The sequence below is a fragment of the Octopus bimaculoides genome, chromosome 6, assembly GCF_046866305.1.
Source record: "Octopus bimaculoides isolate indiv1 chromosome 6, ASM4686630v1, whole genome shotgun sequence".
In the NCBI taxonomy this organism is placed as follows: domain Eukaryota; kingdom Metazoa; phylum Mollusca; class Cephalopoda; order Octopoda; family Octopodidae; genus Octopus; species Octopus bimaculoides.
Window position 1 is genome coordinate 146,169 of NC_142933.1, and position 18,231 is coordinate 164,399.

An 18,231-nucleotide genomic window follows, 5' to 3' on the forward strand; every position below is an offset into this window, starting at 1 on the left:
ACAACCACTCAGAGATAGGGGTTAGCAATAACCCTTTCTCCTCCAGGCACAAGACCTGAAATTTTGGGAGGGGTGGGGTAAGTCGATTTCATCGACCCCAGTGCATGACTGGTACTTATTTCATTGGCCTCCAAAGGGATGAAAGGCATGGTAACAATTCTGCCAGCTCACTGCCTTAGGAATAATTATGATAATAATAAATTATATCAAATATTATATATATATATATATATATATATATAATGTATGTATGTATATATGATAAAATGATATTTCAATGTAGATCTTACTGGAAAGAAATGATAAACAAGCAATGATTTTCTTGTTTACAAAAACAGTACAAAAATGAAATCTTACAAAATATTTTAATCTTCCAGATTCAGAGATTGATATATTAGAATAATAAGTTTACATCTGAGATGTAAAACAGAACAGGTTTGGAAGTGAGTGAAGTGCAAGTTAAATAACAAGCATGGAAAAAAAACAAACAACCGGTTTAATGTGGACAATGTATGATTAGGAATACAACATCGTAGAATAGAAATTGGGTCTTTTAGTTATTGATTCCCTGGTGTACCATTTACCTTCATTTGGTGGCAGTGTTGGAGAGAGAGAAAGAGCTGGAGTGCCACAAAAATACTACTACTTAAAACTAGTCTAGATCTTGGGTATTTTGTTAAATTTTAAGCTTATATTACTAATGCTATAATTTAATCTAATTGCAGGACAAAAACTTTAATCAAGAAATTGGAATTTAGAGAAGATATATTTTTCTAATTACTAATGTTTGAGATGTTAAAAGTTCAGCTTGGAAAATATCATTTTAAGGCTAAAAAAGAAATTAGATTTTGTTTTCTATTCAATTCATCTTTGGCTAAAATAATACTTGAAGAATGGTATACAATGAATGTTAAGGAATTTAAATGATGTCGAGACAAATAAAACATCAATGATGAATTTAAGTAGGTGACTTCATTAATTTATTGAAGGAATATGGTGAAACTCATTATTGGAAGTTAGATTATGGCATTGCAGCTGCTCAGTTGACCGGTTGAATTGAGATGAAGTTTTAGTGAAAAGACAGAAACAGTGAACTTTCTTACAAAGTTAATAATAGCTGTTAATGTGAATGAGACCATGAAATTTAAGGAAAAACACCGCAAAATATCATATATAAATAAATTTACAGTTGTTACATATAAAGGGGAGAGGAACTGGCAAAAATGAAAGGAGAAGGTTCATTACATATCTACACTAACAACAACAAGAAGTAACAAAACCATAGAGAGAGACAAGTCAACAGGCAAAGGTAAATGCGGCTATACAGAGATATTAACGCGGAGCTGTTCATGTCTGCATGGAAAGATAGAGCAAAGAACTGCATGCAACTAGTGCATTCTGAGATAATAGAGAATACTTGCCAGAACCCAGAGTCCCAGCGCTGCCAAAAAACTCATTGTCAGGGCCGCGGGTCATGGAACCATCAGAAAAATCATAGCCTGACTGGAAGGACGTGGGTGAAACTGACAATGCTAGGGTGAAAAAAACCATGGCAACTGTGTAAAACATTGTTGCGAACAACAACAACAACAACAACAATGGAACATTATTATTGCAACACATATTATTAGGTAGGAACTGAAAACAACACAGGATGGAAATAATGATAAGTCATTGAAAAGAGCAAATAATACAATAATGATAAATATCAGAAAACAGATTGTTTGTGAAAATATCATTAATAACAGCCTTTTGTAAATGGAGACCATCTCTCACAAAAATATATTAAAATATGATGATAATAACACTAAACATCATGAATTTATAACATTAGACATTGAAACGAATATCTTAAATAATAAACATTTCCATTAGCATGAAAATAGTGTTTTTATATGAGGAACCACAATGGCTGAAAGATTTAAAGCTGCAATTAACTTACCACCTAATCATGAAACTAAGCTTTACTCTGACAGCCATTGACTTGGGTCCTACGAGAAGAAGGTACAGAATTCTCTTGGCTTCAGTTCTTTCTGGCCAATGAACATTTTATTTATACTTCACTTTCATATTTACAACTATAAAGAATTCTTAAAGCTATACAAACAACTGCTACAACAATATATAAATACTAAAGTTTTGAAAATCAGCCCACAATATATACGTTTAAAGAAAGAGGTTTTAAAAATTATTAATCAGTTAAAGCAAATTTTTATTTAACAGAATGTCACCAACCTTTGGGGAAGAAGTTTGAATATAGTGTGCAAGCGCTTTCATTGTTCAACTTACCAAACATGTTCTGGCCTAACGTGTATAAAGTTATTTTTAGTAATGGCATTGACTATTTCTGGTTCAAAATTCTTATGAAGTATTTTTCTTTTGCCTTTCATAGTTGATCATTTTCATCTTTCATTTTGTGAAAGATGAATATTTAAAATTTTTCATTTGCACAAATGTCTAAATATTTACTTCAGGGGACATTTCTAACAGATGAATCTTTAATTCTCTGTTTACACATGTTTACACAACTGGTTAGTTTTATTCCTGTTTCTCCAATGTAACTCTCAATGCCTTGTAGACATGTGATGCAGCAGATGAGACTTTTTTTGTTTTGCAATTCATGTTTGCTTCACTTTCAGTTCCTTTCCATTCTTAAATCTTTTGGTTGTCCCTTGTTCAATCCTTTCACATGTCCCTCAATGAGGGTCTCCACATCAGAGAAGGAAATATTGTGGAAACCCTCATTGTTGGGCATGCGAAATAATTGAACAAGGAACAACCAAAAGCTTCAAGAATGGGAATGAACTGAAAATGAATACAAACATGAATTGCAAAACAAAAAATTTCATCTATTGCACCTCTGCCCACAATGCAATGAAAATTACATTGGAGAAACCGGAACAAAGCTTACTAGTTGTGTAAACAGCAAATTAAAGAGTCATCTGTTAGAAATGTCCCAAATAGTAAACATCATTTGTGCAAATGGAAAATTTAAAATATTTCCCTTTCACAAAAGAATACTTTATAAGAATTCAAAATCCAAAAAATAGTCAGCATCATTACTAAAATCAGTTTCTATGTGCATTAGCACAAAACGTGTGTGTTTAAGAAGTTGAACAATGAAAGTGCTTACTCACAAACTAAACAATACATGCAAAATACACACAATACACAACCTCTTCCGCAAATCTATTGGGTTGGTAAGAAAGTAATTTCAGTTTTTTAGTGTGAAATAAGAGTCATATTTTTTCATACAAAGAATGAACTTTGATCAATTCTATATTTTCCATTTGTTTGCTAACCTTTTGCCATCTTTCTGGCAACTTCATGATTCTGCATTCATAGAACTTCTGGTCCTTATTAGCCAAAAACTGAAGCAATTTCAATTCATCATCATTATTGAAAGTTTTACCATTCAAAGAACTTTGCAAACATTCAAAATGAATGGTAATCTGATGGTACAAGGTCAGGGCTATATGGTGGATGTGACATCACTTCCCAACTAAGCTCCAATAATTTTCCACTAGTTAGCAAAGATGTGTGTGGTCTAGTTTTGTCATGGTGGAACACAATTCCTCTATGATTTGCCAATTCTGGCCGTTTTTCTTTGATTGCTTCCGCCAGTTTCATTAGTTGTTCACAGTAAACATCTGAATTGATCGTTTGGTTCCTTGAAAGCAGCTTAAAATACACAATACTTATGTAATCCCACCAAATCGACAGCATAACCATTTTTTGATGCAATTCAGCTTTTGATGTGATTTGTGCTGGTTCATTACGCTTGGACTATGATCGTTTTTGATTGATGTTATTGGAGACAATCCATTTTTCATCACTAGTGGTGATTTGTTTCCAAAAAAGGTCAGTTACATTGCGTTTGAGATGCATATCACAAATATTGATTCATTGTGTTGAGTGAATCTCTTTCAATTAATGTGGAACCCAAATATTGAGCTTCTTAACGAGTCCAAGACATTTTAAGTGATTTCCAGTTGTTGTGAGTAATACATTTAACCTCTCTCTACTCTCTCGCACAGTTACATGACAATCAGACTCAATTATGGCTTTGATTTGGTCATCATCAACTTCAGTAGATGATGACGCTGGTCATCTGAGTGAAAAATTTGCAGAATGGATTTTTTAAATCATCCCTGACAAGTGCATTCTTATTGCTTTATTGCCCACGGAGGGGCTAAACATAGAAGGGACAAACAAGGACAGACAAAGGGATTAAGTCGATTACATCGACCCCAGTGCGTAACTGGTACTTAATTTATCGACCCCGAAAGGATAAAAGGCAAAGTCGACCTCGACGGAATTTGAACTCAGAACGTAACAGCAGACGAAATACCGCTAAGCATTTCGCCCGGCGTGCTAACGTTTCTGCCAACTCACCGCCTGCATTCTGTTAAACAATGAACATCATAAACTTCACATATCTCTTTGTGAGCTTCAGCAGCTTTCTTGCCTTTACGAGAATATAAAAGCAAAATCTGATGAAAATGTTCGTTTTTGCACTCCAAGTTAAAATTGACACTGAATTAACAGCTGTAAACAAAATTACGTGCAATTTGCTCCTAAAGTAAGCTAAAAGTAATGGCTATCAAATGTCAAAAGGAAAAAAATTATAACATTGACAAAAGTCATTCAAAAAAAATCATAACTCTATCTATTTGTGAAAAACAAAATTACTTTCTTGTCAACCCAATAAATAAATTTGTTTTAAATGTTTAATAACTTTAAAAAAATCTTTCCTTAAACATATGTGTGTGTGTGTGTGTGTGTGTGTGTGTGTGTGTGTGTGTATGTATGTGTGTATATATATATATATATATATATATATATATATATATATATATATATATATATATATATATATATATATATATATATTGAAATGTATACTTCTAATAAACATAGAATTTTAGCTTCACTGTGAAAAAAAACAAAGTGATTGAATCCTATTTCATCTGTCCCCTCATCACTGGTGGTAGTGCTGGCATTTTAACAGGTCTTCCATGCTTCCATGGAAAAGACAAGAATAAGTTGGGGTTAGAATTTTGCCATGCCCAGATGCCCTTGATGATACTGACCATCACCTGTTTCCAAATGAGATAATAATCTCATGGTCTAACAAACAACAAACACCCTAGACATGCTTACACAAAGACCTGGAAACAAGCAATACTGTATGAATGGGTCTTTTGCTTAGAAAAATTGCATAACATGTGAAGATATCTCTAGAAGCCTAGACATACCTTTGTAGTGGACTCAGGCAAATGCCACCACCTGCATGTTAAGTCTATTGTTAATAACTAGTGAACACATATGAAATCAAGAGAAATACACACACATACACACAACAGACTTCTTTCAGTTTCCCTCAACTAAATCCATTTACATGGCCCTGGTCGGTCTGGAGCTTTAATAGGAGCTACTTGTCCAAAGTGCCATATGGTGGGATTGAACCCAAAACCACATAATTGGAAAGCAGATTTCTTAACCACACAGCCATGTTGGCCTGTGGGCAGAAAAAAATGGGATGATTTAACTAGGTCCTATTGTTTTAGGGATCATAATAAGTTGGAACCAGTTTATTTAATTTTCACAGCAAGGTTAAAACTGTACATATCTCTAGGTGTACTTATGGCTGTGTGGTATGAAGTTTGCTTCTCAATCACATGATTCTGGGTTCAATTCCACTGCATGGCACCTTGGGCAAGTGTCTTCTACTATAACCCCAGGCTGATTAAAGCCTTGTGAGAGGATTTGGTAGATGAAAACTAAAAGAAGCCTATACATGTGTGTGCATGTGTACACACACATCTTTGTGTCTGGGTTTGCCCCCCTCCCCCACCACCACCAGTTGACACTTGATTTCGATGTCTTTATGTCCCTGTGACATAGCAGTTCAGCAAAAGAAAACCAATAGAGTGAGTACCAGGTTTAAAAAAAGTACTGGGGTTGATTCAACTGAAATTTTTTTTCAGAACAGTACCCCAGCATGGCCACAGTCTTATGACTAAAACAAGTAAAAGACACCTTTATATTCCAACATATCTAAAAATACTGTGGTGTAGACAATGAATGAATGAATGACATCACATCATCTCTAAACACACCATTATGCTAATTATACTGACTATTGTAGCTGTGTTGTAGTTTATATATTCTATAAAGAATAAGTTACTAATCTATAGATACAAAATATTCTTTTTCTGATAAACACCTAACAAGACTAGAAACCAGTCAGACCAATCCCATATTTTGTGCCTCCTGAGAGATAAAACATGTGGTGTAACAAGTTTACTTTTCACAGCGAGATTAAAATTGTGGGTTTATTAAAATTATTATAGCATACATTTAAAATTATCTGAAAATGTTGTGTAGCACACAATATATCAGGCAAGTTATGACAACCATAACTTGCCTGATGATCCTGTGAATGCACAGACAACACAACAGTGTAATAAGAGACTAACTCAACCGAAATAAAAATATAGACAGACAGACAAATGTGTGTGTGTGTATGTGTACACACACAAACCTGCATGAGTGTATGCATGAAGGTACAGGTTTGTATGTGTATCCTGCCTACTTATCTGAAACATAAAATATTAGTATTGCAAGATTAACATAAAAAAGAAGACAGCAACACTAGTGTTCCTGTTCAACATTAATTTAATCTAATTTCCATTTCAAAACTTTATACTCTAATTTTGATATTATCTTTCAATTGTCATAAATTTATTCAGAAAGCTGGAAAGCCAAAACAAGGTGCACAATTCTTAGCAGCAAAGTCGTAAAGAGAATAAATAATCACAAAAACATAGGAAGCAGTATCTTCAAGGAGAGAGTTGCAATACTGAACTCACACTGCTGATAAATCAGAGTACCATAATCTTTGGGGTACCATGGAATTGTTTTTACAAACATGGAATAAATGTGGATGAGGATGGGTCTGGTTAAGAAACTGGTTTCTTAAATACACAAATTTATTTCTTAACTGGAGAAAATATTTGTGTAAAGATACTTAACATGTTTGAGTGTATTCAGACATGATTTTTTTTCATATCAAATCTATTTTTACATATGTCAATGCAGGGAATTATCTCCTGAGATAATCTCTACAACAAAAGGTTTTATTTTTTATTCGACATTGCTTTGTGCAGCAATATTTAATTCTGGCTTGACCAAGTTGTGCACACAACAACAGACATTCCATTTTAACAAGAATAATTCCGTTCTTATTCAGGCTGTGAATGACAAATGTGGTTTTCATAGGTGACTAAACAGAACAACACAGAAATGCTTGTACACCACAAACCAATAACATCATTCACAGTCTTCACCCAAACCCCTAAAAAAAAAGTGTTTTCACATGTCCCAGTGGAGAATATTCTCCTGGGATAATATCCACAGTGAAAGGTCTTAACACATCTGAATACACCCAAATGCATTAAATATGACTTTACATGAACATATATATATATATATATATATATATATATATATATATATACATACACACACACATGGTTCATTTTAATTTAAACTGAAACTGAGAGTTAGTCTTGCAACTAGAGTTTCATGCTATTGCAATCTTCAGGCAAGAACTGTTACAACTCAATGCTGGTATATTATATCATTATATTATATGTGTGTGTGTGTGTGGGGGGGTCTAGTACTTGTGTTTATCCATTAACGTTTTGTATTTATTGATTGGGTGGTGTTTTTGGGCTTCTTCAATAGTCTTTCATGTTATTCTTGCGATATGATGTTTGTATTTCTTGCAAATGTAAGTGGAAAGGTAGGTAATTTATTTATTTAGGGTGAGTTGGTGATGGCTGAGGTTTTTTTTTACCATTTGAAGATTGCAGTGGCATGAAACTAGTGTCATGATCAAAACTCTAAGTTTCAGTTTCAATAAAAAAAAAACCCCATATCCTTTACAACATGTATTGAGTACTCTTTTCTCTTTCATCCAACATACATCAATATACACATACATACACACACACACACACACACATATATATATATATATATATATATATATATATATATATATCTGATGAAAGGGGATTTATATATCTAAGCTGTATCCTCAGTCAGTAGTATAATGAAGAAATAATAACAGATAGGACAATGTAGTACTAGATATAGTATCTCTGAAAATAAGCTGGGATGGTCATGGTCAGAATAGCTTTCATTATGGCTTGGCTTGACCAAGGCTGTCCTAGGTTAACAACAATAATAAATCAATAGAAACATTAGATTTATTAGAAAAGATTAATTGGATTAAAAATATAATAAAGAAAACCTCGATATGTTAAAACAGTGTGTGTGTGTGTGTGTGTGTGTGTGTATGTGTGCACGCGCACAAGATGAGAGGGTCCTTTCATGATTGCTCAGCTTGATAGAAATAGTAACCAAGTCTCCTTCAAAAGTACACATCAGATATTGTAGTCCTTGATACCTCTAAAAAAAAGGGGGGGGTCATGGCTGGAACACCTTTCATTATACGTGTACTCAATCAGGATTGACCTCAAGCTAACCAACAACAGTGTGTATGATGGAATCTGTGAACACAAACACATGGTCAATAAAAGAAGAAATACATATAGATATATATATATATGTGTGTGTGTATATATACATACACACACACACACACATATATATATATTTATACACTAATGTATTTCAAGAATTCATATACAATCAGTCATTGATATATATATATATATATATATATATAAGTGTATATACACACACACACACGATATAAATCTTACATACTGGTAGATCTCTTGGAATGTACTGAAACCCCACTATTGATGGTGTTCATCCATCCACTGGACGATTGCGATGACTTCAGGTCAGATGAAAATGTGCCAGACACAGACAGCTGAGTGGGATTCAAATTACTAGGATCTGCAGCTACGAAGGGGAAAAGAAACAAACATAAAAAGAAAAATAAATTTAAAATAAAAAAAAGAAAAATTTAAATAATAAATAAAAACAAAACAGTAATTCTAGCATTCAAGAATTTCGGGCAGCATTGACACAGTAAAAACAAAATGTGGTTACTCTCCTTTAAACTGCTTCTCTGTTACTCTTTTACTTGTTTCAGTCATTTGACTGTGGCCATGCTGGAGCACCGCCTTTAGTCGAGCAAATCGACCCCAGGACTTATTCTTTGGATGCCTAGTACTTATTCTTATTTCTTTGTTGCCCACAAGGGACTAAACATATAGGGGACAAACAAGGACAGACAAAAGGATTAAGTCGATTAGATCGACCCCAGTACGTTACTGGTACTTAATTTATCGACCCTGAAAGGATGAAAGGCAAAGTCGACCTCGGCGGAATTTAAACTCAGAACGTAACAGCAGACGAAATACTGCTAAGCATTTCGCCCGGCCTGCTAACGATTCTGCCAACTCACCGCCTTAAGTACTCGCCTAGTACTTATTCTATTGGTTTCTTTTGCCGAACCGCTAAGTTACGGGGACGTAAACACACCAGCATCGGTTGTCAAGTGATGTTGGGGGGACAAACACAGACACACACATATACGACGGGCTTCTTTCAGTTTCCGTCTACCAAATCCACTCACAAGGCTTTGGTCAGTCCGAGTCTAAAGTAGAAGACACTTGCCCAAGGTGCCATGCAGTGGGACTGAACTCGGAACCATGTGGTTGGTAAGCAACCTACTTACCACACAGCCACTCCTATGCCTATGGAACTGACTAACAACAAACGTACTCATCTTGCTTCCTAACAAGTTCATATATTCTTATTTAATGCACATAATACATACACACACACATATATGTATATGTATGCTTGTATGTATGATGTAAGCATAAACTATGTACGTATGTAAGCATAAACTAATGCTGGTCAACATTGCTTTTCATGCATCTGATGTTGATCAAATAAGTACCAATCAAGTACTGGCATCGTCTTAGTTGACAACATCCAGCAACAAACAAACATGGCTTTGTGTCTACGTTAGAAAGAACGTCATTAATATTTGGTTCTGTCCTTTTATGTTCCAAGTTGAAATCATGCCAAGGTGAACTTTTTCTTTCATCCTTCTGGAGTTGATAAAACAAACACCAATCAGTATTGAGCCTGATTTAATGGCCCATAACCCTTGCTTACATGGATTTCAGCTCATGATAGAAATAACTAATCATTGTCATCGTCATCATTTAACATCCATTTTCCATGCTGACCTAGGTTGGACTGTTTGACAGGTACAATGAGTTACAGAGCTACACTGGGTCCCAGTCACTTGTGTTCAAACTTTGCTGAGTTACACTTTAGGTATTGTCCTGCTCAGGTCAAAAATAAGTACCATTTAAATACTACAATTCGCTGTACTTTTTGGCCTAAAATTTGTGCTCCATTGTTTATGTAATAAAATCATTTTATATAATAAAATCATTAAATATTTGCTTAGTTTAAAAAAGAAATAAAGGCATTTATCAAATTTTAATGTTGGTTTAGACTACAAAACTTTGAATTTTAATTCATATAAATTAGGATTTCATTAACACTTAAGTAGCTACAAAACTAAGTAATCTAAATGCTTTATACAAAAAGCCCTATCACATGTCAAACTAAATGGTTCCAATTTCAAATTCTCCCTGAGCCAATGCAAATATTTAACTTCCCAATGATGGTAAAACTATCTTTAGATAATTTGTATACATCATCAACTTGTCATGTAAGAAACCAAGATGACTAAAACATTTTCTGAAGTCAAACCCTAAAATACACTTAGTTCTATTCTTTTGGCATCATTTTACAACTTGAAAGCAATGGTGATCAGTATCGCTATGAATGGCTCTTATTGAGTTCGTTTCTTAATCACTTGGCTGAGTTTCAGTTGCATTGCATAGAACCTTAGCAAGTGTTGCTACCATAATCTTGGATCAACTCTGGGAGTGAAATTTGGTAGATAGAAACTGTGAGGAAGCCTATTAAATATATTACACCTCATCATTTGCCTAGTTTAGCACTGTAATTTCATCCTTGGATGCCTTTGGTGAAGTCCATTCCTCTGTCCCTAGGCAACATTAGTGAAGCCCATTCAATATAATATTGATATTCTGACAGAACTTATCTTAATGTGGTGCTTCCAATACAATAACCTGTTAATCATGGTTTCTTACTATCATTCCAACAGTCTGTGAGGTCCTACAAAAATGTGGATGGCACTGCTCTTTCTAGTCTAACTTTAAACACAAAGAATGAGAGAGAGAGATAAAACATGACTTTCTATGCACACTAACATATCTATAATACTTAGTAGAAAGAGACTGCTGTTCCCATACCAATTAATGTGTGTGTGTGGGGGGGTGCTTTTAGAAAGAGAGAGAGTTGTTTGGCATCGTCACTTAAAAGAAGTAACCACAAGCTGCACAATGCACTCCCTTCTGTTGAATGCTAGAAACAAAACATAAGTTTTAAACAAACAAACTCAACACTAAACAATTTTTACAATAATTAATCACCATAATCCATGTTTTTACACCCAGATGGGAATAATTATATTGGTCCTAAAGAGAGATAAAAGAGTTATGACAGATATAATTATTTAAAACTCTCGAAAATTATCATCTGGTAATTACCAATCAGGCAATAAAACTGCTTTGTGCGTTAATTGTCTATTAATTAATGAATTCTTTTTATTAACAGCTTGTAGCTTAAGTGAAATTAGTTCTTTGGTTTCACCAAAATAACTGCTTTAACAAGAACAAAAGTATTTCTTGTTTGCAATCATTTTATAACAATCCAAATGACCAAAGAGGATTTCTTTGGAACATTTTTGTCAATATAAACAGCTCCCAGTAATCAAAGTAGATTGCAAGACAGCTCTACGAATTATAAGTAGGTAAGAATATATCTACTTGTAGTAACAGTATAAAAATAGAAAATATACCTGTCATGGTGATAGAATTAGTCAATATACTGTTTTATATAGCAGAGCAGGATATCGGTAATGGCGTTGGAAGAAACAGATAATTACAGCAAATAGAACGCTTGTAAACATATTGATGGAGAAAAGTAGACACAACATAGCACAAACAAGGCTAAATGTTTTACAATATGTGGCAGTAAAGAATTCATAATGTGCAACACAACAATATGGCCAAATGTTCACAATATAAGGCAATCAAAAATTTAACAATGTGCAGCACAACACTAAAGCCAAATGTTTGCAATGAGAGCAAAAAAATTTCCGCTGTACAACAACAGTAAACATTTCTAGAAAAAATGTTCATTCTATACAGTTTTTTTATTATTATTATTATTATTATTAATTTAGATGACTGAAGTATTTTCTTTAAATAGCAGTGTGATAGAAGGTAACTGTGTGAAAGACCAGACCCACTAACCTCTATCTCAACAACTGGATCTCGTTTCTAACTTATTTACAAAAACTGAGAATTTGTTGAATATACTAAAGAATATGGACAGGAGAGGAATTTAATTGTTTGAACAGAAATAAAAAAAAAAAAGAAAAGAAAAGAAATTATAAAACCAAAATCTTACAATTTAATGTCCAAAACAATTCTAAATAAAGCAGCAGAAAGAGTAATTATCTAACTGCTACCGTTTGGTATTGGTGACAAATTGCCGTTGCTAGCTGAGGAATCAGACATACTAAAACTTAGAGTGTTCATATCGTTCTACGTGTAGCTGTGAATGAGTATGAGGATGTCAAAGCTCTGGCAATTACTCTTGTGTATACTGCAAAGTGGATTTTACAGGGTTAACTATTTTCTTGTAGCCTTATATGTTAACCCTTTTATTACTGTATTTCTGTTGAAATGCACTGCTTTTGTTTCAATTTATTATGAAAATGATGAAAAATAGAGTAAAAGAACTTTGTCATTATTAAACTAGTGTTTGAAACACAAACTAATATGAAATTTTGATGGGTGGTTTTTAATTTAGATCTCTTTAAAACAGTAAGTTTGTATCATACAAGCAAAATCAGTCTCTTACAGGTTGCTATCAAAATGTTAATGTCTAGTCCAATTCCAATATTTTGAAGATCTAGGTATTTACATTATTTACATTAGATAGATATTTGTCCTCATCTTGTTTGTTGTTAACACAACGTTTCGGCTGATATAACCCTCCAGCCTTCATCAGGTGTCTTGGGGAAATTTCGAACCTGGGTTCTCATTCCTAAGGTATTTTTCAATGTTATTATTATTATTATTATTATTATTGTTCAGATCACTACTTGGAATCGAACTTGGAATCTTGGGGTTAGTAGACCACACTCTTAATCACTGCACCATATACCCGTGGGCGTAGTGGTTAAGAACGCGGGCTACTAACCCCAAGATTCCAAGTTCGATTCCAAGCAGTGACCTGAATAATAATAATAATATCGAAAAATACTTTAGGAATGAGAACCCAGGTTCGAAATTTCCCCAAGACACCTGAAGAAGGCTGGAGGGTATGTCAGCCGAAATGTGTTACCAACAAATAAGATGAAGACAAATATCTGTTGAATGTAAATAATGTAAATAATGCACATAATTCCTCATCTCTTGAATATAGAACTGTATCTAGGTATTTTCTCTGTAATCTCATCTCAGCTAATATAGAATTTCATAGAAGTATTATTTGTTATTTACTCAATTCCAGCACGCTCTAGATCCACACTTTGAAGGCTTTCATTTATCAAAGTATGATACTCATAAACCAACCATTCATGTATTTATTAAGGTTACAGGTTTACACTTGTCCTTTCTAAGCACTTCTTATCTATTTGCAGTTCCTGTAATTATTAGCTGCACTCATCATCACCCTCATCATAATTTAACATCTATTTTCCATGCTGGCATGGGTTGGGCAGTTTGACAGGAGCTGACAAACCAGAGAGCTGCACCAGGCTCCAATTGTCTATTTTGACAAGGTTTTGACAGCTGGCTGCCCTTCCTAACACCAACCACTTTACAGACTATACTGGGAGCTTTTTACGTTACAGCAGTACTTTATGTAAATTTTAAAACCTTATTCCGATTAGGGAGCGCTACAAGGTCACTAAACCAGGAAATAGCAACCACACTGCCATCTCAAGAAAAGGGCACATCAGAAAGTAATATCCTAGCTGTACAAAATGTTAAAATTGTCATGAGTGGAATACTTTTCATCATAATGTTGCTCAATTTGGGCAGATCTGACAGGTAACACCATTATTCCATGGTAGAATCATTTTGCAAGAGTAACAGCTCTGAATTCTGTCAGATTCTCAACATAAGAGTCTATCATAACTTTTATCCTAACGAAAGGACTGGAAGTTTTCAACAACGCATTAAATGAAAATTCTACAACATAAAACAATAAAAAGTAAGCAAAAACAACAATAAACAAACACTTATAAAATGACAGTTCACATAAAACAGTATTTCCCAGAAAGTAATTTTCGTAGATGATAAAGGATACTGTTACATAGGGAGTAAGCTGTAGAATGGCAGAGAGAAGGGATACTATAGGAATGTCCCCTGATAACTTAAAATATCAAAATGATTTATTAGAAATACAACATCCAAGAGACACAGTACATATCAATGAAAAGATATGATTGTTAGTTTTTAAATTCTTGAATCATTAAGCAATCTGTATACATCTGACGATGGCAACTGTTGCTGAGGACAGAAATTAAATGAAGGAATGCCACTGTAAAGAATGCAATAAGCTGACAAAAATTAGAAGAGATTAAACGAGGAATAAATATTTAAGCAACACTCAACTATGTTCATATGAAAAGACAGAAATATATTGATAATTCACATGGAACATCTTATTTATACTTACCTGTTACTGTTATAAGAATAATAATTATAATTACTGACAGAATTGGTAGAATGATGGACAAAATGTTTTGCAGAATTTAGTCAAGGAACTTTATATTCTTAGTTCTAGTCTCACCTTAATGGGATTTCAAATTTCATTTTAACAGAGTTGATAAAATAAGCCTCTGTTGACAACTGGCATTGATGTAACTAGCTTTACTTCAACCTAATAATATCAAATAGATCTCTCCCTATCTTACGAATCATTATTATTATATTTATCATCATCATATTATTATTATTATTGAATGAGAGAGCTGGACACACCATCAAAGTGACAGCAGCATACAATTATATGAAGCCCCATACACTCACCATGACTACCCATCTGATAAGGATACACCAGGCACATGCTCCCCAACTGTGTGTGTGCAACACGGTGACCTTGTATCAAGATAAATAGCACATGACTTAGTTATCGTTATTATTATTATTATTATTATTATTTTTACAGCAGTGAACTAGCAGAATTGTAAGCATGCTGGGCAAAATGGTTAGTGGCATTTCATTTGGATTTACGTTTGAGTTCAAATTCTGTCAAGGCCGATTTTGCCTTTCATCCATTCAGGGTCAATAAAGTACCAGTTGAACACTGGGGTTGATGTAATCAACTTACCCCAACTCCTAAAATTGTTGGCCTTGTGCCAAAAATTTGAAACTGTCATAGAGGTAATGAAGCATGATCTTCAAACGCTGGGCCTCATGGAGGCAATAACTAGTGACCAAGCCCTTTATAAATATGCCATGCCTGAGAAGACCCATCAAGCCAAGTAAAATTGTAGTCTTAGCAGATACTGGTGGCACACAACTGGAACCCATGCTGGTGGCACATAAAAAGCACCCATGACACTCTTGGAGTGGTTGGCATTAGGAAGGGCATCTAGCTGTAGAAACCTTGCCAAATCAGACTGGAGTTTGGTGCAGCCCCTTAGCTTACCAGCCCTGGTCAAACCGTCCAACCCATGCCAGCATGGACAATGGATGTTAAATAATGATGCCAATGATGATGATGATTATGGCAGGGATCTGGCAGAATTGTTAGCATATCAGACAAAATGTTTAATGGCATTTCTTCCAAGTCTTTACATTCTGAGTTCAAATTCCACCTTGGCTAACTTTACCTTTCATCCTTTTGGGTCCAATAAAAGTAACAATTGATCACTAGAATGGATGTAATCAACTTTCCATCTCCCACAAAAACTGCTGGCCCTCTGCCAAAATTTGAAATCATCACTATTATCATCACCATCATCATAACAGACTGCAGTCACAAATGTTGCAATGAACAAGTGGAGTATTCTGCAGATTAGAATTTATTCTTCCTGTCTTTGAGTGACAGGAGGTTGAGATGAGGTCACCTTATGAGATAATGTTCATAATTATGTCAAGTTAGGACTTATGGCCTTTAATAACAAAAACGTGTACAAATAAAACAACCTACATTAATAATATATTGCTATGGCAGCGAAATGACAGCTTCTCAGAGGTAAAATCTAACGAGTTTGCAACAAGTTGTTTCACCTGTTTTACTGTCAAACTTTCACATCTCACCTTGATGCAATATATGAAAGAAGCACATTTAACTCTTTCAATGCCAACTCACCTAAACTGCCTCTGGTTCTCTGATACAAAATCATATCTAAATTGAAATCTTCCAACATACTTTTATGTTAGAACCTTTTGTGAATTGGTGTTTCTTAAGAATGCCAAAGTCATTTTCCTAAATATCCCCACCAAATTTTTGTTTTGTTCCAAATTAATTGAAAGACATTAGAAGTGTTGATGTACACAATAGAAACAGCATTAAATTAAAACAGCCATCTGTACATCATACTAAATATATATACACCACTGAAAGGCATGATTGCTATGGTTTTTGTCAGTGTGTTTTTAACACAACATATCTATAAAGAGATTTTCTCTCAAACAAAAACCACAGCTTCATATCTTTCAATGGTGTATATACATTAAGTATGGTACACAGATGACTGCATCAGAAATATACTTCATAAGAAATATGGCCAAATAAAAGGAGTAATCTTACACAAAGTATTAACAGAAAGTAGAATCTATGTCCTTCTAAGGATCTGTAATAAAGAGATAACACCAGTGAAAAGAATCTCCAGTTCTTGTTTAAAAATTCCATGAGAAAATCTAAAGTTTCCAATGTAAAGTGATCTTAGGTATTGCTGGAACCAATTGAAGACATTAGCTAAATATATTAGTTTTATTTGACTGAAGGACATCTAAGAATGAATAAATTGTTTTCAAGAATCTTGAAGGATTCATGGGGAAGGAATAGCAGTTTTATGGCAGAAACTGGATGACACGTAAACCTCTTGATGAAAAGAGGCAAGGAATTTTGCAAATTCTGTGTTTGTTGAAACAGTAAGACAATATTTAGTAGTAATGTATGGAGACAAGTAATCCAGCAGGAACATGCACATATCTATTAATTGCAGGGAAATGAGTCTTTTGTTAACTGGATGGAATTGGTTTTACAATTGAAAATATTGGGTCAACCAATCAGGGTAACAGTTATTTATGATAGTGATAGTATATTTAATAATAATATCCATGATAAAAGTAAATGAAGAAAATATAATTAAATTTCAAAGAAAAAAGATTAGTAATCACAGAACTGGTAACCTAGAATTCAAACTGAGAACTGGTCTAGAATTCAAATTGAAATTTTGAAAAGTACCCAAGAAATAATATTTTTGCATATCAAGAGACAATTACTGTAAATGATTAAGAAATTATGAAAGAGTTTGGATAATTTCATTCATGGATCCTACAACCATTTTCCTTGTCACCATTTGTTGGGAATATCTTCTGCATTTGCTATTTCTTTTATAGTTGTTCATTGTCTATATTACCAATTATCTTCATTTGGGTTTTCTTAGCTTACCATTTCCTAGATTCTCAGTTTAATGCAAAACAATTGTCACTAATTCTCATTCCATCAAAACTGCCATCTCACTCCTTCACATGCCTTGACCAATGTCCAATGCACAGCTAATTAATTAGTTTGTATGCATAGCTGATTAATTAGTTTGTACACGCTCAATCCTTCAAACTCAAGATTACTTAATGAGAGTTAATGAGAGTCATCGCGAAACACTCATCACATTGACATGCACAGACGTGTAAGAAAGATTCATGAGTCAAAAGACAGCAACAGTTACAAAGTATGACTGAGGCTTAATAAGCTGAATAAGTAAATAGATATGTGGACATCCAACTGTTGATTATTGGAAACAAAACATATATAATTGGCAGAATCATATCAATCAGAAAAGATTAAAAACATGCAAAGATAATATTGAGTCAAATA

General features: G+C 33.9%; 1 protein-coding gene across 13 annotated transcripts in view; it reads right to left on the reverse strand.

Annotated features, from left to right (window-relative positions):
- The window catches only part of LOC106872207 (phosphatidylinositol 4-kinase alpha), a 134,454-nt gene that overhangs the window by 23,375 nt on the left and 92,848 nt on the right, over positions 1-18,231 (reverse strand). For 3 of the 13 annotated variants that reach the window (XM_089353314.1, XM_089353313.1, XM_089353311.1), the window contains 2 exons: positions 8,803-8,943; positions 1,422-1,532 (listed from right to left, as the gene is read on the reverse strand). The exons of 3 other annotated variants lie outside the window; for them this stretch is intronic. In XM_089353314.1, coding sequence (XP_089209440.1) covers positions 1,422-1,532; positions 8,803-8,943 — 252 coding nt within the window. The remainder of the gene's footprint in view (positions 1-1,421; positions 1,533-8,802; positions 8,944-18,231) is intronic. 7 more of the 13 variants (XM_089353319.1, XM_089353317.1, XM_089353315.1 and 4 more) reach the window with 3 other exon arrangements.